This window comes from Alosa alosa, chromosome 9 (genome assembly GCF_017589495.1).
Source record: "Alosa alosa isolate M-15738 ecotype Scorff River chromosome 9, AALO_Geno_1.1, whole genome shotgun sequence".
Taxonomy (NCBI): Eukaryota; Metazoa; Chordata; class Actinopteri; order Clupeiformes; family Clupeidae; genus Alosa; species Alosa alosa.
Window position 1 is genome coordinate 24961917 of NC_063197.1, and position 23070 is coordinate 24984986.

Genomic DNA, 23070 nt, shown 5'->3' on the forward strand with positions numbered 1-23070 from the left:
TTACTCTCCTTTTACTGTGTTTTGCTTAACTGGAGGACATTGTAATTCATTGGACCAAGGCTCAGAAATGTCAGTAGGCCTATGCAAATTGTGCCCCTTGCCAACAAAAAGAAAAGACACGTTATATATGATTAATACGAATTAATGCAACGTAACTATAATGGAATACATACAAGGCTAACTTCTGCGTATTTGGATGATTATATTTGTGTAAACTAGTGAAAAGTGAGAAAAGGGGAATTGAGCTACACTGACAATTTCATGTGATTTGAAGTAGACTAGCTTATCATAGGGACCATGGTCAGATCTTGCACACATTTCTTACATTTCACCTATTATGCTAATTTTATGGTTTAATAAAATTTGTGAAATAAGCCAATGTCTGGTATAGGTATACAAATATCATGTTTTTTATCAAGTTAATAAGTTCTATCTGCTATATGAACTAAATGGCCTGGATAGGGAAGCTGAGATGAGCATCCTCCACATAATTGTCAATCACAGCACAGGCTTCAAAGTTTGTATTTTTGTTTCCATCTGTTGGTGAGATACTCTAATGGCAAGGTCACATGATATAAACTCATCTTTCTCATCTCAGAATTGATTATCACTGTCCCAACCGGCTGCCCGGTGTGGCTAAACGCGCATGCTTAGTGCTGTGACGCCGAGTCTCCATGTGTAAACGGCTCATTATTTGGCAACCAGAGAAGCAACGGGCAGGGCTGAAAGGGGATCCCCGGGATTTTTTTTTACACCGAACTAAGGGGTAAATAGTTATTTGGAACGCGTGGGAAAGTCTCGAGGGAAACTACGGCATCATCACTCCTTCTCCGTAAGTTCAGCTGTATATAATGCTGAAGTGAAAACAATTTGGGTATCAATTAAATGACCTCGAAGATTATAAGTTTTCCTAGTCCTCAGCCTAACGTTACTTGGCAAGCTAGCTAGCAACACCTAGCTAGCCAGCGAACGGGCTAGCTACGGAGCTAACACATCGATGGAAATGCTAGGTAGCAAATGGTTTGTCTGGCACACTGGTGTAATTAGCCATACACCTAACGTTAGCTATTGATTGCTAAGAACCACCCGACGTTTCTTTCCTAAGAGTCTTCAAAAACTTAATAGTCTGCACTGCTTTACAAGTCAGTTTGGAGCTTGTTGAAATTTGTCAAGTTTATTTAAAGTGCCTTGAGTCGCTTGTAAGCTATCGAGTTTACGTTACCCAATTAGCTATGAATCCCACGATTGTTTGTTACAGAGTGTCTGTCCGTCTGTCTGTCTGGCAAGCCGACCGATTGTCCGAAGACGGGACTTCTGGTTAACGTTGGCTAGCTGGCTAAGAATTATACTAATAAGTTAACTGTTTAGATACTTTAGGCATCACATGAATAAACATTCAAGCAGTCAAGTGAAAACTTGAAAGATCACTACGACTAAACAAGTTGTGCAGGTAGATGAATAAAGTTGAAGACTATCCGACAGATCATGAACAGAGGCTGTGATGGCTAAATAAAAGTAGCCAGTTGGCTTTCTAACGTTAGCCAAGGCAGCTAATGTTAGCCCTTTTGGTTGTTGACTACCATCCACTAACTTACCGAATCTTGATCTTGATGTAGTAATGAAGTTGCTATTAAATGGCGGTCAGCTTTTCAAATGGACAGTTTTTGGTTATTGGCCAAAGTTACAAGCCTGATAAGTTAGCCGGGTAGCTATCTAGATGCAGCTAGCTAATGTTATCCCTACTTTCTATGGGGAAGTGTTTGAGTGTCAGTCACTGGCACCAATCAAAACTCTCTTTTATACGTCTATAATCGGCTGTTTTAATAGCGATTTGTCGGTTTATGTTTTGTGTTGCTATTGTTTTATGTATATAATATATAACCATATGTATTTATCTATTTTCGTGGATGGTTATGGATCCTCCTAAAATATGTTGTTAAATTAAGGTGAGGTCAATATCGTTACCGGTATTGATCGATATCATAACACGTTTTATATTTACACTGCATATGTGAAGTAATGTTATCGTTGCTTGTTATACTGTCTTGTTATACATGGAGTGGCATAAGTTAAAACACTGGTTGTTTATCTCAAGCTTACCTTGTGTTTGCTCTTGTCAGAAAGCTGTGCAATTTGTTACTTTTTTGTACTGTATGAGGTACTTTACACTGTACTGTACTTTACAACACATTGTATTACGATGCGTATATACTTTTTTACATCTTGTTTACGTGCCGAGCATTTGGAAGGGGCATTACATTTGTGGCCAACCCAGTTCCCTGTTTCCGTCCCTGTGTCCATAACCGAGTCTCCCGTTGCCAGTAGATATCAATGTGAAGAATTCATCTTGTTTCTGATGTAATGTGAGTTTTATAAGACCTATTGTGTGTTAATTATCCAGGAGAGTGACCTGGTACTCCCCAGTGATTTGAAGGGGGCCTCGGTTTGAACGTCATGGAGAACTGCATCTGGAGTGGTCACCCCTCTGAGAAATCCATTTAAGAGCAATGCAGTCAGACAAGCATAGCTCTGCTTACTTCGACCCAGTCCCCATGTTCCATAGTCTGGCTGGACTAATGCAGCCTCTACAGGGCACTGTAGCCATTATCAAGACAGTGCTTTAATTTAAAGCATTATCCACTTTCAGATATTCTGACATGAAAGTCTGGCTATCCCCTTCAACAGTGTATTCTATTATTCTATGTTGTACTGTCTTTGAGAATCAGTATAGCTGGCATTTTGCAGCACGGTGAAACGAGGAATGGGGAAGGAGAAGGTTATTGTAACGTTTGTTAATCATAGGCTACTAGTGTTAGTCATCTAGTGTTTGGCTATAGTCCATATTTTGGATTGATCGTGTTGTAGTGCAACAGGAAGAGAGGAAGTAAAAGCAGCTCTTTACATAAGGACGGCTTGATTATGTGGAGGTGGGTCTAGGCCTATGTGTGAGTGAGTAGGCTGAGTGATAAACAGGAAATGCAGACAACCGACACAGAGGCATGACTAGCCATGCTTTTCAGTCTCTCAGCCCAACTTCCTGACTTCAAACAGAGTCATCAGGCAGAGTCTCTGCCAAGATCTCTGTCGATCATAGCGGTAAAACTGCTCTATGTGCACTAGGCCAAAGGCCTACTCGATAGTGATGGTGAGGACCGCTTTAGGATGACCTTCACAACTAGCCAAATGCTCTGTAAGGCTTCGTGAAAAGACCTTTGCCCCATTGGCTCAGCATGCCAAGGACCTAAACCTTGTAACTGACTGGTCAGACGGACAGAGGCCCTCATCTCAGGAAATGATGGCAACCAAATATTTTAAAAATAGGTCAGCACTGCTCGCACAGAGGGAGTTGTTTAGAAATGCACAGTAAAACGCTAAGATCCATTGGCATTGGGTTTTAAGAAGGCCGGTGAAAGAATCGAAAACAATGCCATGTTTTTCTAGTGTGTCTCTCAACAATAGTTTGTCACTCTCTGTTTTGGAGGGATAGTGCTGACATGACAACTCTGGAACTCTCAGTGCTACTGCAACATCAAGGCATTCATCCAGGGGGGACCACATGAACAACCTGTGTCAGGGAGCTACGTCCCCCTTGCAGGAGCTTGGTCATGGTTTGTGTTCATATGTGACCCAATAATGGCAGGTGTTCATATAGGCTGAGGAGAGGTCATCAGGTTAGTTAGTTAGTGGTGGTGCTCTTTCTGAGACTGTTGATGTCCATGGCAAGTGAGCCAGGTGCTGGAAGTTGCTTGGTGCTTTGGTGAGCAGTTTGATGTTTGTGGGTCTTGTTTAGAACCCTGCAAAGATCGGTGCAATCAACTTGTTAGTATGGTCACATAGGTTAGGGATGATTGATTTGGTGAAGAAAATTATCAGATGTCAGTGAAGAAACGTGCTAAACCAGTTTACATTCAGCCTTTCATTGCCCCTACAGGCATACAGGCTTGAGTTCTTGTCTGGATCTGGAGTTGGCGTCTCCTTAGCCCCAGAGCATCTGCCACAGCTACTTATTAATGAAAAAGCCATCAAGCTCTTAGTCAGTCTATATTTTGATAGTATTACAAACATCCTCTTATTGAGGATTTCAGACAATCTAAACTCGATGTCTAGACTAATTCAGGGACATCACTATAGCCCTGCACACACATTTCTAATGTAATATTTTTATATGCAAATTCTCGTTCAGCTGAGGGTTCATGCAGATTAGACCGAATGTGGCGATCTAGTCAGAGATAGGAGTTGGGCACGTGCGATCCTGTTATGAGGTGTGTATGTGTGTCTGTGTGTGTGCATGAAGAGATGGGGGAGGGGTGTCTACGCTGTAAGTGTTTGCTTCTTCGTGTGTGTGTGTGTGTGTGTGAAAGGGAGAGAGAGCATTCTTTTGTGCTCACGTGTGGCAGATTGGCTCCACTTCCTGGCCTCGTGCTCACTGTCATGTTTGTTGCTAGGGAGGCCAGGCTTTGTGCTCACGTGTGGCAGATTGGCTCCACTTCCTGGCCTCGTGCTCACTGTCACTGTACCAGGTGGAGCCCCCAGCAGCCGCAGGGTTAAAGACGTCCATTTTGTTAGGTAACACCCTAATGGCCAGATCGGTGGCGTCAAAATGGCAGGGGCTTAACCCTTGATATGCAATGCTGCACCATTAGGGGCACTCATCCTCCAGTCAGCCAGGGGCAGCTGTGAGGGGGAACAAAGGAGCGAGATGGGTATTTAGTACAGTAGGACTGATAGCAGGGGGCCACGGCCCTTGTAAGGATCTCTTTAACCTGTTCCCTGTGTGGGTGTGTGTGTGTGTGTGTGGCGTTGCGAAATCGTTCGGGGTGAGTAAGATCAACCCTAAGTAGACATGGAATTGGGTGGAACTTTTGGTTAATTTACAGCGTGCTCAGGTAAAGATGAGCTCTCTCAGAGCAAAGGGTGCTGTGGGTCAGCGTCGTCTTCAGGAAGATTCCCGACTGGAATTCTTTTGAGGCTGTTCTTCATGTTATCCGTCTGACTTTGGGAGGAGGGGGAAAAGTACAGCGTGTATCGTGAATGGGCCTCGTCTCTAGCGCTGCTTTCCAAGTGTCACATAATGAATAGTTCCTGCAGGCTGTCGAGGAGCTCTCTGTCTATTCCCCAGAGGAAGCTGTTGCATCAGCGCTGAGGGCCTCAGGAGGGGAACAAGAGCTCCTTCACATCCAGTGCGGCCCCCGTCTTCTGCCCGCATACGATCAGTTGCTACAGGGCCATGTGTAAAGCATACGCAAATGTTCATGTTATTTGGTCTCGTTCATGTATACTAAATATACATGGCCATTGAATAAACAAATTGGTGTGTGTGCGTTTGGTTGATAGAAGCCAAGTGACACTGTTAGCCTTTTTCCATCGCCAGAGAGCCGGTTCCATTCCAGTTCGCAAACCGACATTTGAACTGTTCGGACCATTTCGACCAAACAAAAAACGTTTCGGAGCATGTCATCTTGGTTCGGAGCTTCAACCAGAAAATAGTTCTAAAAATAGTAACAAAACTAGTCAACTAGCACTACACTACAGACATTAACTAGCATTAACTGTTCATATCATTGTCCCGTTTTATGCATCGCATGCAACACCCATTCTTGTGATACCCTTGGTGCGGTTCAAAACTGGTGGAAATGTGAGCTGGTTCACTAGATAGCACCGAGATTCAAAGAATTCTGAACAGAACTGGTTCAAGAACGCGTTCTCTGTCGGTCGAAAAGCGCCCTCTGTGAGGTCATGTGGGTCAAATTGGTGTTTGGGGCTTTCAGACTGAAGTAATTGACTAAAGTAAATTATTCTTTGGAATGTCCATAATGTAGGACCAATTCACATAGAATACACAATATCTATATAATTAGGCAAAGAGTTGGGGACCATATGTCCATATAGATTTATTTTGATTTTATAGATAGTTATTTTTATTAGGTAATGAGGGTCAGCAACATATTACTAATCTACCCCCCACCCATATACCTTATGCCTTGAGAGACACAATGTAAGACCAGGAACTACTCGCTTCATTTGAAATGACCGAATGTTTGCTCAAGTGTCAAGAGGATTGTTATGTGCAGAGTTATTTGTGAAGGGGCTTGCTCACAGGAGGTAAAATGGAGCATACTGGTTCATGTTTGTTAAAAGTCCATAAAGTTTACTCATGTAGCTTAGTTGATATTGATGGTCTGCATAGTTGTAGTCAGGCAGTTCCCCAGATCCACTTTACAACTTGATCTGATAGGGCAGAATAGAGCTGTGGGTAGTGCCCCGTGGTGTTTGTTCTTGTCATCTCCACCTGTGAAAGAACACTTGTGTTGAGGCAGACACTGACCATAGCTTGTCGTTTGTATGCAAATATGTAATGATGCTGTGATCCAAGCTCCGCTATGCAAAGTGTGTAATGAAAGTCCGTACAGTAGAGGCAGTTTGAAACTCGGCTCCTCTCTAGAAGGGCCGTCGTTTTTAGGCTAAAACATTTTGGTCTTGCAAACATCACCTAAAAGGTGCTCTAAGCCCGAATACACCACGCGATCTGTTTTAGGCTAAAACATTTTATGTCACTGTTACTGCAAACATCACCTAACCAACTGCTAGCTGTCCTATAGCTCTCTCTGATGTTACCCAGCATGCGCTAGAGCACCTTTAAAGAAAAGTAGGAGCTTGCTGCCCCTCCTCTGCATGTGCATTTAACAAAATATTCTATGTTTTTAATTTAAATTGTTGAAGGATTGTTGTTGCCACATAGAAGCATTGCATAGAAGACGTCTGGCATTTAACAAAAATCACGCATTGTTGAAGGATTGTTGTTGCCACATAAAATTGCGCTTAGCATTAAATGACCATGCTAGCATTGTGACCAAATTTGTTCAAAACTGCTGCATTGAAGTTAACTCTGCTAAGGAATTATCGCAACATAGTAGGCTACATTGAAGAGACTAAACTATGTTAAGTTATGCAATCAAGCAGTATCTCAAAGCTAACGTTAGAATACTGTTTGGATGTCGAATTTAGCATGCATAGCCTACTTACAGCTGCTTGTCAATTTCGTTGAAGGGTTCATTGACTGACACTGAATGTTTACAAAATCCCGATGTAAATGGAAAAGTGTTTTCCAAAATTCAAAAGTGCTTGTCCCAAGGAGAAGTACAACCTTTATTTTAACTATGTAGAAAACGTTAGGAATTGCATCCACACATCAGCAGCCTTTTAACTGTGTTACTCACGAACGTCTTATGTGACAGGCACTCCATTAGACCTATACACTACCAAGACGATCTTAATACATACATTGTCCAATTCTGAAATTCAATCCAATTCTGTGGGAAACACTGAGCTTGACAACTGATTACTTCCTTTTATGGACATATGACACTGGCTTCCACCAAGACTGACTGATGCCTGCACCTGTAATGAGTTCTCTACTCCTCATCCTGCTCCTAGAAGCTGCTGAGACCCTTTCCTCTAGGTCCCCCTCTGCAATCCTGTCTTGTTAGGCGTTGATCCTATTTCAGTAATCTGCCCAGTTCTGATAGGCATTTGTAATGGGCATTTGAGAGTTGGATGTCCAGGCTCTACATAGAGATTTAGAAGTAAAGCCTGGCCACTTGTGACTCGTCTTGACTCTTGTTCTGATTCTTGTTACCTGGTGGTTCCTATGCCCACTCCACCTCTTGTTAATATGTTAATACAGCTCCATAGCTCATGCCATGCGTTTCCTTTTTCTATGTGTTGGTAAGCAGCAGGGTATACAGGCTACAGACAATCCTTCTCACCAGAGGACAGTGATTGCCCTCTGCCAGAAACAGCCCTCTCTGCTCTATTGCTAACCCCCAGTAGGACAGAGAGCCCATGCTAGCTACCATGGCTACCCCTCTGTCCCACATAGCAGCCACAAACACCAGGAGCTCCCCACCCTCCGAGTACTCCTGCTTTCAGCATGGACTTTGGTCCTGTAGCAACAACATGGATGTAGAAAGCTCTAGCAGGTTATTGTCAATGCTGCAGCCATGTATGCTGTTCCTAGAGAGGGGTTTCGAAAGAAGTGTTTCACTGAGTCACCATCACTTTGGATATTATCAGCAAAAATAGATAAATGATATAGGCACAGGAGTTGCTGGATGAGAGGAGTGGAGATCAGTATGTTTCTCACCTGTTCTACAGCTCTTTAACCAAAACAACTGAGCCTGAACAAAGGACAGCCCAGTATACATGAGTATTTAGAGCAGCTCAGCCTCTCTCATCTGATTTATTGACCTCTTATTGCAGACTTGTCTACTCTTGGACACCTCTCTGAAGATTAAAATGACATGTTAAAGAAGTGGTTTATTGAACGTAGGAAAATATGTCTGACGTGACATCCCTTAGATCAGTTCTCTAGTGGCACTCTTCAGCATCTGAGTGCATATGTCACATTGTTTTGTCCTCCTGTCAGTTTGACTAAAGTTCACATTATTGGATTCACACACAACTTGAAGTGTTTGCTCTCTTTAAGTATGACCATGACCAGAGAGAAAATGGCGTCTGGGGAACAAATTACAAATTCTCTGACGCTCGACGTAGGCTTAACACAGACGTGTGTGTCTGTCTGTGCGCCCCGTGTGTGTGTGTGTGTGTGTGTACGTGTGCACTGCAGTGGCCTCTGCTCAGCCATGTTTCCTGTTGTTGCTTCGTCGGAGTGGCCGACGTCGGCCATCTCAGGCTGACTTTTGTTTTGGAATGCTAAGGCCCCACCTCCCTAGCAGACACAGACCTGTGTGTGTGTGTGTGTGTGTGTGTGTGTGTGTGGCACTCATGCGTTTGCTGCCAGCCCCGTCTCTCCAGGGGTTAAAAACCTGCCTGAGCTTCTCTCGCCCACAGACCAGTTCAAACCGGTTCTCAGGGAAGTGCTTTGTGTGTCCCATGGAATCTTGGGAAGGGTCATGTGGAACCCTGATGATGTCACGTCAGATGAGAAAGACCTTGAGTCAGCTTTCTTTATCAGACGGAAGATGTAGTGTGTGTGTGTGTGTGTGTGTGTGTTTGTATGATGTGTGACATGGGTACGGACCTATGTGGAATAAGAGTAGATTGACATAATAAAAAGTTTAAATGTTAATGGGACAACTGAAGGGGGAGGGGCGGAAGGATTAAGAGAGTTGAATCATAGGGCGTCTGCCCGAAAAACTGCTGAGCACTCTACAGTTGGCTAAACTACCATGACTGAGGAGTAAACCCTGTAGGCTTAAATGGGCCTAAATCATGCTCCACTCGTGCCCCATGCGAGCTCGGCCCATGGAGCTCATATCTGTCTGTCAAGATGATTCATTCCACATATGAAAAGTTAGCCTAATCATTTCATTGACTGAAATTCCAAGGACATGAAAATGATAAATGACTTGAAGCAGTCACTGATTTGGAAGGCCTGTTTACTACTTCAATGGCTGTTAAGGAGTTCTAATGCATTGTTTTATTATCTAGACTGTGATTGTGTGTGTGTATATATAGTTTGTTTTATGCAACATCTATCCGTAAGCAGAATGAAAATTACCCGTTTGAGTTTGCATTGCTTTGTAGCAGGAGGACATGTAGGGTGCTGACAGGCTTGATGTGAGGACCTGATGTGACCTGGATGCTGTTGGAGGGTTCGTGTGGAGGTGCAGGAGTGCAGGCTTTTAAGAAGCTGTCGGAGGCGTAGAGTTGTCATGCAGGCCCCATTCTGTCCATCAGAAGGAAAAGCCAGTACTGAGATGACAAAAGCACCATCAGACATACAGGTTGTCCCAGAAAGGACTTTTTTTCCCCCCCCAGTACTAAAACAGGCTGAGGCTGCATTATTTAAAGTCTTTAAGCAATTGTACTTCACACTGTGGGGCACTTCCACGCAAAACTGTCATGTCCGTAACGGCAACTAAATGCAATGGTATTTGTATGATGCGAATGATTATGTGAAAAGTTTTTCATGTTTGTTCTACAACCAAGAAGAGTGAATGCTCAAATTTCAAGTAATCATCATTCACACCATACCATACCATGGCATTGTGTTGGCGTTATGGACGTGACAGTTTTGTGTGGGATTGCCCTGTGGAAAATTATTGAATTATATTTTGAATGCCATTGCTTGAATATCAAAACCCTTTCATCCAAATCCAGCTCTCAACCTGTTCGATGAGCCTGTGCAATGAGGAGGAGAATTGGCCAAAAAGGCTGACTGACTTCACTCTGCATCCAGGCAAGACTAATCTGTGTGTGTGGAATTTTTTCCTGCAAGGCTATGTCATGCATATTCAGCATGTGGATTTTCTTGCATCTGGATAGGGCTTAGTCACTCTGAGGTATAAATTCAAGATTCAGTACTTTCATAACAGCGTGGTTGATTGGGATTTGGGAACTCACAAGCACAGAGAACAGAAAGACAACAAACCACTGATTCGTAAAATACTCAATGCATCAAACAAGCCAGATGGTTAAAACTATCCCATAGATTGTAATAAAAGTCAAACAACTTCAAGAAGAAAACAATATAAGAAGTCCTACCCATTAGAGCTCAATAAAATGAGTCATTTGCACCAGTAGGAAGTTGGCAGTGGCCCCCTGAATAAGTTCACCCACGCACACTGATTATTGCTTAACGACATGTAAATGATCCGAGACTCTGTAACACTGAGATGTCTTATAGGTGCATATGGCTTTCCAAGCTGCAGAAAGAAACCAAAACCATTGTCAGATGATGTCAGTGGACTTTGTTCAATGTGTATGGGTGTGTGTGTGACACGTGTCTGTATATGGAAAAGCTCATCCTGTGTCCCCTGCGTGTGTCTAACTGTAGGTGAGAAGATGTCGGAGGAGGTGGTGCGACAGACGCGCAGCCAGAAGAGGGCGCTGGAGAAGGATGCCCCGCCCTCGGAGGCCGAGCGCAAGCGGCTCAAGCTGGAGCACCCAGAGCTGGGCCGGGCGGCGGCGACGACGAAGGGCTCCGGCTTGGCAGTAACGCAGAGCTGCCCCACGCCACCAAGGTCAGCAGCCTGCTGAAGTCCGGCGAGGTCAAGGCCACCATCAAGGTGGAGCTGCAGACCGGTGACGAGCCAGTGGACATGAGCACGACCAAGAGGTGAGCCCAGATCACCAGTGCACTTCTAGGCAAAGAAAGCAGTGTTAGACTCGCCCTCAAACGCTCATTTTTACAGTGCTTTTACTGGTATCTGGGATGGCTACCAATGTATAAACACCAAAATGACGTAATCCAACCATTCAGAACTTCCTACACTTCCTACACTTCCTGACGTATAATCGTGCAGCTTGTTGAATAAATCTTTTGCCTGCAGCAAGTCTCCACTCACGAAAGTTTGCTCAGGACCTGCTACATCCACAATAATCTGTTTTCATTTGAATCGGAAACACTTTTGTTATGTTTGCGCCCCTCATCTACACTACCCCGGTGTTTTCAAGCTCCTGAAGTGAAATGCTGTCAGCCCTGCACTCATTTAAAAACTCCAGACAACTTGAAGAGTATCAAACGTTTATCATGGATTCTACCAAAGAACCCTCTTCTCCTAAATTGTACTACAGACATGAGACCTTTACCTTCAATGTAATATACAATTAAGTTCCTATGCCTCTCCAGCATGGCACTAGACCTACAATGTCAGCATAATAAAAACATAATTTCCACTAAACAAACATTTCTTGAAGATAATCTGTGGTGAGCCTTTTGATCTCTGGATATTAGAGCTTCTGTACAGCTCCTCTTCTGAAATGTTGCTATTAATAAATTCAGTGTCGTTTAGGCTAAGGAGGGTGGTTTTGTTGCAGTTATTTTTGGCCCTGTGGTAACGATATGTGCAGATGTTCAGCGTCGTTGCGAGCGTTTCTGAGGGTTTTGAGAGTAGTGAGTACGTTGTGATGGGAGTCCGTTTGCGCTCTGCCTTCAGGATGTCGCTGCTCTGGCCCTGCGGAGTTGTAGGCCTCTGCAGCAGCAGTGGCAACAACAGCAATAACAGCAACAGCTGTCTGCTCCATTTGCTGCTGCTGCACCTGAGCTACGCCTCACTTCACAAAATGAAGACTGGTTGTCACAAACTGGTTCCAACCGGTCGTTTCCATGGTTTCCATGAGAGGGATCAGTAAAAAAAGGGGGCGGGGAGGGATGGAGAGGGCCATGTGATGGTGGAGGGAAATGGTTGGGTCATGTGATCTCTTTTTGTAGTGGATAATGCACACAGGAAGTGATAGCAGGCCTGTAAAGATGAAACAAAAAATGCTCGCCCCCCCCTGCTATGTTGCCTTGTCCCATTACCCCACCCCCACCCAGGCACCATACACTCACTAACTCACACACTCGAGCAGCCACAAACAACCCTCTGCCACACTTTTTTTGTGTATATTAAGTGTTTATTATTTATTGGTTTGACTCATTCTGCCACTGGTATGGAGAACGGCCTCTGCAGTGGTCTGTGTGCAGATGTGTGTGATAGCCATGTGTAGCCTAACACTTGTTCAGTGTGCAGTTCCACACACACTGAACAAGTATGTGAGTGAGCGTTGAGCTCTGCTGGGTCCTGGAATGGAGCCATGCACTTCGCTGAGTTTGTGTTATGGCGGCAGTCTTGCTGTACTGGCATTCGAGACGCTCAGAGAGTGTGTGCATCCTTCTTGATAGGCATGTGTTCTGCCCCACAGCCAGAGCTGAGGACATTGTCTTTGTGTGTCTGCGTTCTGTTGTTTGGCATTAGGCCATTCACACCCCCCACCCCCCACGATCCCTCCTTTCCCCTCACTGCCTTTACCAGGCCTCGGAGGCTGCTGTCTCTGGGCGGAGACTTTGCTTCAGCCAGAGAACTGTCCTGATGACACAACCCCCCACACACACGTGCACACACTTCCCCCTCCCTACAAACACACACACACACACACACACACACACACACACACACACACTCACTCCACAAACCGCTTCCCATCAGAGACCGCAAAGCCTGATATGAGGCGGTTGGGATTGGGGGAGGGGTGGTGTTATCTCCTCCATCATCCATTCAGGCCTCAAGAGTGGGCCTCATGCAGGCCCTGCCAGTCCTTTTGTCCCTCAAGAGACGTGCGCAGGACTGCAGCAGGCACACTCGATTGTGGGGGAACTTGGGGCCCATACGGCAATATTGTTTTTGTAAAGGTAAATAATAAATGCCGTGGATGGAGCACAGGTTTGCATTTGAGGATCTTAATGGGGGCAGGGCAATGCTGTTGTTGGCCTATGATTGTAATAGATATTTTTCAGACCTATAATATAGTTCTGGAAATTTTTTTTTTTTTTTTTTTTTTGGTCATTTTTAATGGTTGGAACCTGCCTTTAACATTTTCTGGAGGGACCAAAGAAAGTTCTAATATTGTAATCTGAGTTGTTTACAGTAAACTGTACATTTTGCATCTTTGTCATTAATGTGGTGGTGACGGCCCTCGGCTTGGACACTGTCCCCATCATGGTGCAGTAGTGATCAATGCTGCAGTGGTTTGAACTCTGTGTGTGTCTTCCTCTCTTCCATCTTCTTAGTGAGATTAAGAAAGAGAGGCCGCCAACGCCAGATGATGTCATTGTGCTGTCGGACAACGAGCCCTCCAGTCCCATGATGAATGGCCTGAGCCACATCGTGAAGAAGACCGACACGGACATGCTTATGGTAAGCACGGCCAGGCCAGCACACAGCCACCGTCCTGTTTGTGTGAGTGCAGCTGCGTGGCCGAGAGCACAGTAACGTTAGTCCTGATGGTGCCTAACCCAAAACCCAGTCAATGCGCTACAGTTACAAATGCAGCCTCTGCTTGTTGGTAACATTTTAACTGTGTTTGTGTGGGTGTGAGTGTTTGCAGAGGTTGCCTTTTTAATAGAAAAACAGACCATGTACTTACGTGTGTGTGAATGTGTGTGTGTGTGTGTGCTGTGGCGCCAATTGCGGCGATGTGTGCGTCGGCGTATTGTGATGTGTCGTCTTGGCGTGTGTGTTCCTGTGTGTGCGCGTGCAGAAGAGCAGTCCAGAGGAGCGGGAGCGTATCATTAAGCAGCTGAAGGAGGAGCTGCGTCTGCAGGAGGCCAAGCTGGTGCTGCTCAAGAAGCTCCGGCAGAGCCAGATCCAGAAGGAGAGCACTGTGCAAAAGGTACCGCATCTACACACACACACACTCTCCACTCGTTTAAACAACACACACACACACACACACACACACACACACACTCTCCACTCATTTAAACACGTACACACACACAGGCGCGCACACACACACACACTTAAACACACAAACACACACGCTCACAGTCCTCCTAAGCATATGTATACGCCACTGTCCTTCCACACACGATTCCTCACATTTCACCTCTCATATGCCCCCCCTCCCCCCGAATCCCCCGTTTCCTGTTTCTCTCTGTCAGCCCATAAACTCTGTGGCAACTCCACCTCCACTGGTCAGAGGCAGTATCCCCTCCAGTAAAGGCCAGCTCCAAGTAAGTACTCCACCTCCGCACAAGTATGTGAATAAGAAACATTCCCTATTTTTAGAAAACTAGTCCTTGCTGGTTAACATACATCCATGTTACAACATATATCACCTCTAGTCTTTACAAATAGTAGAAGCTCAGTATGAGGCTGATTCGTACTGTATCTTGCATAAATGGTTTCACATTGCACTCTCCGTAGACATGTATTTCATGCTGTTGTAAGTGCTAATGTTGTGTTGTAGTGGATCTCTAAAGGCAACCTTTGCTGCTCACAGGCAAACTCAGGCCGCAGCTCGGGCACGGTCATCCCCCCGCCTCTGGTGCGCGGAGGTCAGCAGGTCAACTCCAAACTGGGCTCCCAGAACGCTCAGATAGTCATGCCGCCCCTGGTACGAGGCGCTCAGGTAACACCACAGTCCTCCCATGCATGTACAATACTCTGTTTGAACTTTATCCTAATGCATGGCCTATGGTAGACATAAGTATGTTTTCAATTATTGACCAGCCATTTGAGTAGTTTGCCTGAAGCACAAACAACTTACCACTGATGGTGTCATTTGCCATATAAGGAGGTTGAGGGAACAGGATGTCAAGCCTGTGCACATGAACAAAACAAGTCAAGAATTAGAAATTGGCACCATGCTACAGTTTTGACTCAATCAAGCTGTATATTATTATATTTGAACATTTGAGTGATAATGTTGTGACTGAAAGTCAGGCTATTTTCTTTTATGTTTCTGCATCTCACCATTGTTTGTCTGTGTCTCTGTCTCTGTCTGTCTGTCTGTCTCTCTCTCTGTCTCTCTCGGTCTCTGTGCAGCCAATCTCGGTGACTCCCCAGCAGATTCAGAGCCTGCGGCAGCAGCACCAGGCACACTCGGGCTCGGGGCCCCCTCCGCTGTTGCTGGCCCCGCGGGCCTCCATGCCCAACTTGCAAGTGCAGGGCCAGAGGATCATCCAGCAGGGCTTGATCCGCGTGGCCAACGTCCCCAACACAAACGTGCTGGTCAATATCTCACAGGTGTGCCCCTCCTGCCCTCCCTCTGATGCCTACAGGCGTAGAGAATGCTGCATGCTTTTGGTGTACTACAGAAGCATAATATAAGCTGTCACATGATGGCAGACAAGAAGACTTAACAGTTTTTAAAGGCCACCATGAGTAATCAATCTGTTGGCAAACAAGTAATACTAAATGCAATATACAGGAATTTATATAATATAATGTACATTTATATACAGAAGTTTATATCGTATAATGCCATTTTCATCATCCATTTGAACTGTAATTGGATATCAAAAAGGAGTTCAGGTAATGTCTTACCCAGAGCCTGTGGTGTTAACTGCTCTCCTATCACCCACTCTCAGGCTTCTCCCACCAACCTGAAGGGCTCCACGTTGACTTCCCAGTCCAACAGCTCCGCGGTGAACGTAAACGATTCACCGGCCAGCCGGCAGGCAGCGGCCAAGCTGGCCCTGCGCAAGCAGCTAGAGAAGACCCTCCTGGAGATCCCGCCGCCCAAGCCGCCCGCGCCCCAGCTCAACTTCCTGCCCTCGGCCGCCAACAACGAGTTCATCTACCTGGTGGGGCTGGAAGAGGTTGTGCAGAACCTGCTCGACACACTGGGAAGAGGTGGGCAAGGAAACGCCCGCTACACACCTGTCATTCTTATGACACAGAGACATACACAAGCACGCCACAGGCATTTCTTTACTTGCCTACACCTGTTGCTGTAACCATGGGTGATTTTCTAAGAAACTACAATAGATGAGGGCTCAGGAGAATTAGGTCGCGAGATTAACTAGTGTTGTATACGGAGCTAAAGGTTGATGGGCTAATTGCCACACAGTCGCCCTTGCTTTTGTTGTCACAATTGCTTAGCTTGACATTTATTTGTTTGTTTTTTAGGAAAGGCCCCAGGATCGGCCCCTGCGGCCCCCAAGGAGCCTTTCACCTGCTCCCAGTGCCAGACCGACTTCACCTCCCGCTGGAGGCAGGACAAGGGCGGCACCATCATGTGCGAGCACTGCATGTCGTCCAACCAGAAGAAGGCCCTGAAGGCCGAGCACACCAGTCGGCTGAAGGCGGCCTTCGTCAAGGCCCTGCAGCAGGAGCAGGAGATCGAGCAGCGCATCATGCAGCAGGCCGCCTCCTCGCCCCTCTCCTCCAAGTCCTCCTCGTCCTCCGCCGGCACCTCCTCCTCGGTCTCCTCGCTGTCGTCCTCGGTGGTGAAGGCCGAGCAGCACCTGCTGGTTTCTCCGCAGTACAAGCAGGCGCGCTCTCTGTCTCACCAGGCACAGGCTAACCGCGGCACGCCGGTCAACCGCCACCACTCCACCATCAAGCAGGTACCAATTAGGGGCTTCTCTGTGATACAGCTGACCTGTTTCAGCTTGTAGTGCAGTCATTTCTATTGTATAATTTTTACTGAACTTATACCAGTAGGCTTGTTACTGAAGAATCTCACTATGGTCATTAAAGGAGAATTCCGGCGACTTTTCAGATAGATCTGTTTCTTGAGGTCACCGAGTCCCCATGTTTAGGCCATCCTTAAAAATATTTTCGTTTGCCGTAACCCGACCGAGCCTGTCAATTTAGAACCGACCCAAATATTATTTTTTTTTCCCCTTTTAGTCCGACCGACTTGCCGGTTGTAAACTTGCGTTAATACCGACCGATTGTTTTTTTACTCTAAACAACCAATACAAATGCAATAAAATAATGTGAATATAAATTGCATACATGCAAACGTAGGCTCACTTAAATAAAACCATGTGGCGTCATCTCTACACCATTGGTTTTACACATGTCACACTATGGCCTATACGCTTCGTTTCATTCACACAAACTGACATTCACACAAACGCTTTTACTTGGCACGAAGTTCTGGAAGAACTGTGCTTAGATCTTTTCCCATCCCTTCTCCCCCCTAGTCTAACGGTGACCGTGTCGAAGTATTGAAATTGGTTGTGATCTATTCAGCATTTCTCAATGTGGAGACTGCTGGTCCGCGGAGTCGTGGAGTGAAATTAGGCCCGGTGCTTCATCTGATAATTTTCTGTGCAGTTGATCAAGAAAGCGCGGGCCGACAAAAAAAGAAAACAAACGTTTCTGCTATCGATGTCATTAAACATAGAGCCATAGTGTGGTGGTATTAGCATTCATACAATGCGCGTCTGCGCGAGAGAAACTGAAACTAATCGATAACGTTGGTATCAAAGCTCCGCTTTAACCTGTTGGAAGGCTATTTATTTATTTAATGACACTTAATAGAACGACATTGTTTTTTGGAACTTCCAGAGCAGAGACTGTATAACACACTGTATACCATTGAGTATTGTATAGTCAAATTTCAATATAACGTGGCCAAAAGCTATTGTAGCCTTCTTTTTGGGTACATGTAGATGAGCCCTATGACTCCAAAGTCTGCCATAACCGGGCCTCCGGTCAGTCAAAGAAGTTAGAGAAAGGCTGGTCTATATAACCTGCATCAGAATGAGGTTTGCAATGGTGCGCCTGAAGGCACGGGTTGATGACCCAGTCAGTTACCTCACGATATGCACATTTATGTAAATTCATGCCTACTTAATCACCATGACCAAAATTGTACTTTTTTTTTTTTTTTTTTCCTTTGAATCTTGGGGGAAACTATTGACCTACCTACCGACCCATTTTTATTTTTTTTTGGCTGTTACTGCAAACAAGAATATTTTTAAGGATGGCCTTATGCCCCTAGAGTGTAGCACTGTAGCCGCAGCTGGCAGGTTTTTTTCTTTACCGACAATACTCCGTGACCTCAATAAACATGAGATCTATGTGAAAAATCACCAGAATTCTCCGATAATATTGTTCCACAAACCGAACTTGTTTGAGAGTTAAAAAAAAGCTTTTGTAAAGCATATTTTTGGTTTAAAAGACATGGTGGCTTTTGCACGTCCCTCTTTGCATTGCCTTATTAGTCTGCAGCTCTTAATTTCCTGCTCTCCTCCGTTGTCTTGTTTGCTGCCGGTGCAGAGTCCAGGCCATCTGCCTCGTTCGGGCCAGTCTGTGGGGGGCCGGACCGTGAGCCACACCTTCTCCCCGGCGCAGCTGCAGAGTGCCGTGACGGCCGCCGCTCTGGTCAGCAGGCCAGGTAAGCATGCCATGCGTGCAGGGGCAAAGGGCAGCAGTGGCGGCGGCAGCAGCAACCGCACCACCAGCAGCAGCAGCAGCCCCGCTGCCAACGCCTGGAAGAAGCAGAACGCCCTCAGTGCAGGTAGATGCCGCCCGTCTGACGAGGCCACTGAGTGCCCAGCAAACATGTGTTTGATGGCCCTCAGTTCCAGCCCCCACTTTTGTCTGTTGTTCTTTCTTTCTTTCTTTCTTTCTTTCTTTCTTTCTTTCTTTTTTTCTTTTTCTCTTTCCCATCCCTCTTTTCAGTCAGTCCCTATGGTTGAATGTGGTGCTATGTAAGTGCTGTAAGTAATTCAAGCTTGCCTTCTTTGGATCACCTAAAGGTTCATTGGTTCCATGCTATTCTGGTCAGACCATCAGTAATCATAGTAATCTTGACATTTGCAATAAATCCAGACAGACATAATGTTTATAGGTAGTAAGTAAGAAAATGGCATTGTTTGTATGTATTCCTTAATCATAGAAATGTATGCAGTGAGTGGGATAAGCTCTCTTTGGGTCTGGTTGGTATTGATTTTATTGTTTTGTGTTTCTCACGTCATTGTCATGAGGGATTAATTCATATTAACGGGCAAGCCCAATACAATTTACGGTCATTATGGTGTTTACATCAACACAGAGATACCTGGTTATTAATATTCTTGTATATATGATGAATACTGGTATCCGGGTTACCAACAGTTCTATTAGCCGTCCTTATCCCAGTTTCTTATGCAATTGCGCTTGTTTGCATTAGAAACCAGAATAAAGTGTTTACATGGAACATAATCCTGGTTTCTATCAAAGTAACGTTACTCCAGATGGCATAACTGGAGTTCTCAAAACCGGGATAAGGGCTTATCCGGGGTTCTGAAATCGGGATGTGATGTTTACACGCGCGATCACAAAACCGGGATGCTTCAGAATGCCTATCATGACCGGGATACTGAAGTGCATGTAAACAGAGTCAAAGTCAAAAATATGAACAGATTGCAGAACAGTCTGGCCTGAAATGCAGTTTCATAATTTAGGATTATTAAGAACAGTGCAGTTTCAAGCCTTTATAAACCTCAGGGACGTGAAGGGACCGTTCAAGATGAGGCTGTTTCACTTTTGGGCGTTTTTACCCCCACCTGACTGACACCTGTGATTTCCTCTGGTTTCAGCCGTCACCATGGCCTATGTGAACCCGAGCCTGACGGTGCACAAGAGCACCTCTGCCGTAGAGCGCCAGCGCGAGTATCTGCTGGACATGATTCCCTCTCGCTCCATCTCTCAGACAGCTAACACATGGAAATAACCCCCTTGGGCCCCCTACCGCCCTCCCTCCCCCTCTGTTGGACATGAGAATTTATGGTAGTTATAATTGTAATGATTTATCAGCATAAGAGTGGACATTTGGTGGATTACCTCGATACGAGGTAACCAGCTATTGACCAATTATTATAATAAACAAAACAAAAAAAAAGCTCTTTCCCACACCTGATCTTCTATTATTTTCTCTGAGCTAGCGGTACTTGTGAGGTAAACATACCCTGTATGTGTGTTGGGGTTGGATAAGTAGCCTCTGAGGAAAAGGAAAATTTGAGGCCTCCAAAAGGAAGTGGGAAGGAGATGAAACGTGGACCTCTTGGGCACCCATAGGCAGGAACCCATCTGCACTATGCACAGGCAGCTCAGGGCAGCTGCAGCAGGTCACGCCAAAGATGGACCCACACAGGCCCGACTACTGGCTTCCGCCACTCTGCTGCTCGCTGTTTTTCTAGTGGGTTAGATGGCGGAAAACGCACCCACAACGGCAGGGAGTGTCTTTGGGCTTTGTGGACCATCCACCTAATCATACTAGACTTTTTGCTTTAGCTTTGCAAAACTAAGAGACTTATATATGTATGAAGACACAGTCTGCCTCTTGCCTGAATCACCAACCAGCAATGTGGAGGATCAGGTTTGTGTCATTTTGTATTGCTGATTTTTCTTTCTTTCTCCCCCCCCCCCTCCCCCCTGCAGTATACTGTAAGCAGAGACCCCCAACCCCCTCTATCCCCCATTCTAATGAAACTGGACTTTCATTAAGGTCTAAGTTGTAAGGTCTGGTTATACAGTTTAGGTGGTTTTACATCTGATTGTTAAGTGTTTATTTTTTAAACACCTTTTTGAAAAAAGCTAAGCGTTAAGGAAGGTAGTGAGCAGTCATGGACCACTTCTTGGAGAAGTGATTTCTATAGTTGGTATAACCTTCCGTGATGAAACAGTGGTGCTACTGCTGTACTTAAAAGTGGATTTGGGGATGTTGATCATGGTAGCATGTTTCTCCTCTGAGAAGGGGCCAGGGTGTCCTCTTCATATATTATACTTTTAGTCCTAGGTTGTGGTGTTTTTTTTTTCCCTCTAGGTAAGTGCTGTACATGGGAATATTATTAAAAGGTCACTTTAGATGAAGGATATTCCAATGCATAATTGTTTTGTTTTTAAATCTCCAGTTCCTTTATTTAGGTATCATCATCCCCGATCGTTCCCGCTTTGTCCAGTGCTTTAAAGTATTGGAAATAATTTTCTCATGAAATAATCCATAATTTATTTGTGCTCAGTTTAGCAATGGGGTGGTGGAATGAACTTGGAGTAGAAAATATTTGTAATGACTTTACTCTGTTGCTCACACCAAGAGTAAAGTTTGTAATCGCTCCTGGTGGAGAAAGACAGAAATGGGGGTGTTGATGTGGGGGTGGGGTCCCTTTAGGTTTTATTGCAGGAGTCCTGTAAAACCGGGTCTATTGCCCTTAAAGCTAGACTTATACAAAGTAATGTCACAAAATTGGAAAACAAATGTTTAAGCTCATTTCGGTGCTTTACAACTTGCCATAACCATGTTGGGTTTACAGCAGTGTGTATTTCAAAACTCCTTTTTGCTCCCCTTGACTACTAGGTTTTGGTACTTCTGAATCTCATCACCGACATTTAACTAACTTGGCATATCTAAACAGCTGTGTGTTTTTGGCGATTCCAGCCTCTCCACCCATCCAACTTAATCTATTCCCACACTTTATAAATCCATGAAAAGTCATTCATTTCCCTGTGTTGGAAGTCCTCTGGACAGAACCCTTTGCCCCTCTGTGGAGACTCAGTGTCTGTCTTTGGGCTACTGGTTCTGTGGCTGCTCCTGTCTGCAGCGTTGCCCTATGCTGAGTGATTAACTAACACCATTCCGTCTTTAGGGGTGCTGGCCTGTTACCGCCTTGCATACCCACCATGAATTGTACAAGAAGTGTAACTTTTGTTGTATTTGTTTTCTGCTCAATTGTTAATGAAAATTAAACTAATTTTAACCCCTTTTACATTTTTGTGTGAATATCTAGGATTGAATGGGTTTTCATGCCTCTGCTGTAATAAAAGAAATTATAAAATTTGGAACTGAATTTGTTTTTCTTTGAGGAAGAAAACAGAAACATTAGCCTATAGTGATCAATTGACAGGGCAGTTGAAATTTATGTAGCCTACTGTACTGTTTAGATTGAACTGTAGATGGAGCTGTTGGCTCTATTAGGGGTTTGCACGGACGTCACGTTCTGGCCGGTAACCATGGTAACCCAGCACGCGCGGCCATATTGGCGATACTCTGAATGAAGTACAATGGAGTGTTATGCACTTTGGATATCTTACGTGATTGTAGCCGTGTCTAAACAACAGAAAAGCTCATCAAAATGCGTCTAAGATGCAAAGGCATATAGGGCAGGACTTGGACCACAAGAAAATGTGCGATGTTTCGAGAAATTACAGTGTATTGGCAGCGCAGATCCATATGAGTTGGGTGAGGGAGACGAAGTACCAAGTTCAACCACAAGCGCCCCCCTTCCTCTGATAACTTCAGGCATTATTCTCTTTTCTCCTTGGTTTTTTAATAACTTTTGGAAGTCGATACATACACCAGATGTTTTTTCTCAATCGGACCTATTGGTACAACCTAAAACACGGCAATAACTAACCATTTCCCTTGATGTTAGGGATTTACTTCAGTGCCTAATGCTTTCTAATGAGGCGAGTATCTCCAATATGGCAACGTCCAAATCTGATGACACGCCGTGCAAACCCCTAATACGAACATTTGTGGGGCCATAGACCTATTAAGAGCCTTTGTGTTGGGGATGGCTTTCAAAAGTCTAAAAATCTAGTGTCTTAACCGTTTTCTGAAAAATGGATGCCCTGAGATTTAAAATAAATAATAGCCTGGTTTTCACAGCTCAGCGCACAATCTGAACTGTTGACAACATTCTGACTTGAGCCGTCTGACCCTACCTGGATTGACTTTCTAATGGCCCAGAATGAACAGCAGAATTTGCTTGGTAGACACTTGTTGCACTGGGAAAGCAATGCGCAAATTCTTTCTGCAAAGTTATCTACAGTTTAGTCGACAAAATGTAAAACAATAGTGAAACTGCAAAGGATATAGGCTACTTTCCAAACAGTTTAGCCT

General features: G+C 44.9%; 1 protein-coding gene across 1 annotated transcript; it reads left to right on the forward strand.

Moving 5' to 3' along the window:
* The first annotated feature begins 627 nt into the window (after positions 1-627).
* On the forward strand, positions 628-22003 carry gatad2ab (GATA zinc finger domain containing 2Ab). Its single transcript, XM_048252327.1, is given in 13 exon segments — positions 628-832; positions 10123-10201; positions 10799-10948; positions 10951-11080; positions 13514-13640; positions 13984-14115; positions 14387-14458; positions 14728-14856; positions 15273-15473; positions 15818-16082; positions 16359-16798; positions 18465-18705; positions 19769-22003. Coding segments are annotated over 12 exon segments (2085 nt in total). The 5' UTR covers positions 628-832; positions 10123-10137; the 3' UTR covers positions 19903-22003.
* The last annotated feature ends 1067 nt before the right edge of the window (positions 22004-23070 follow it).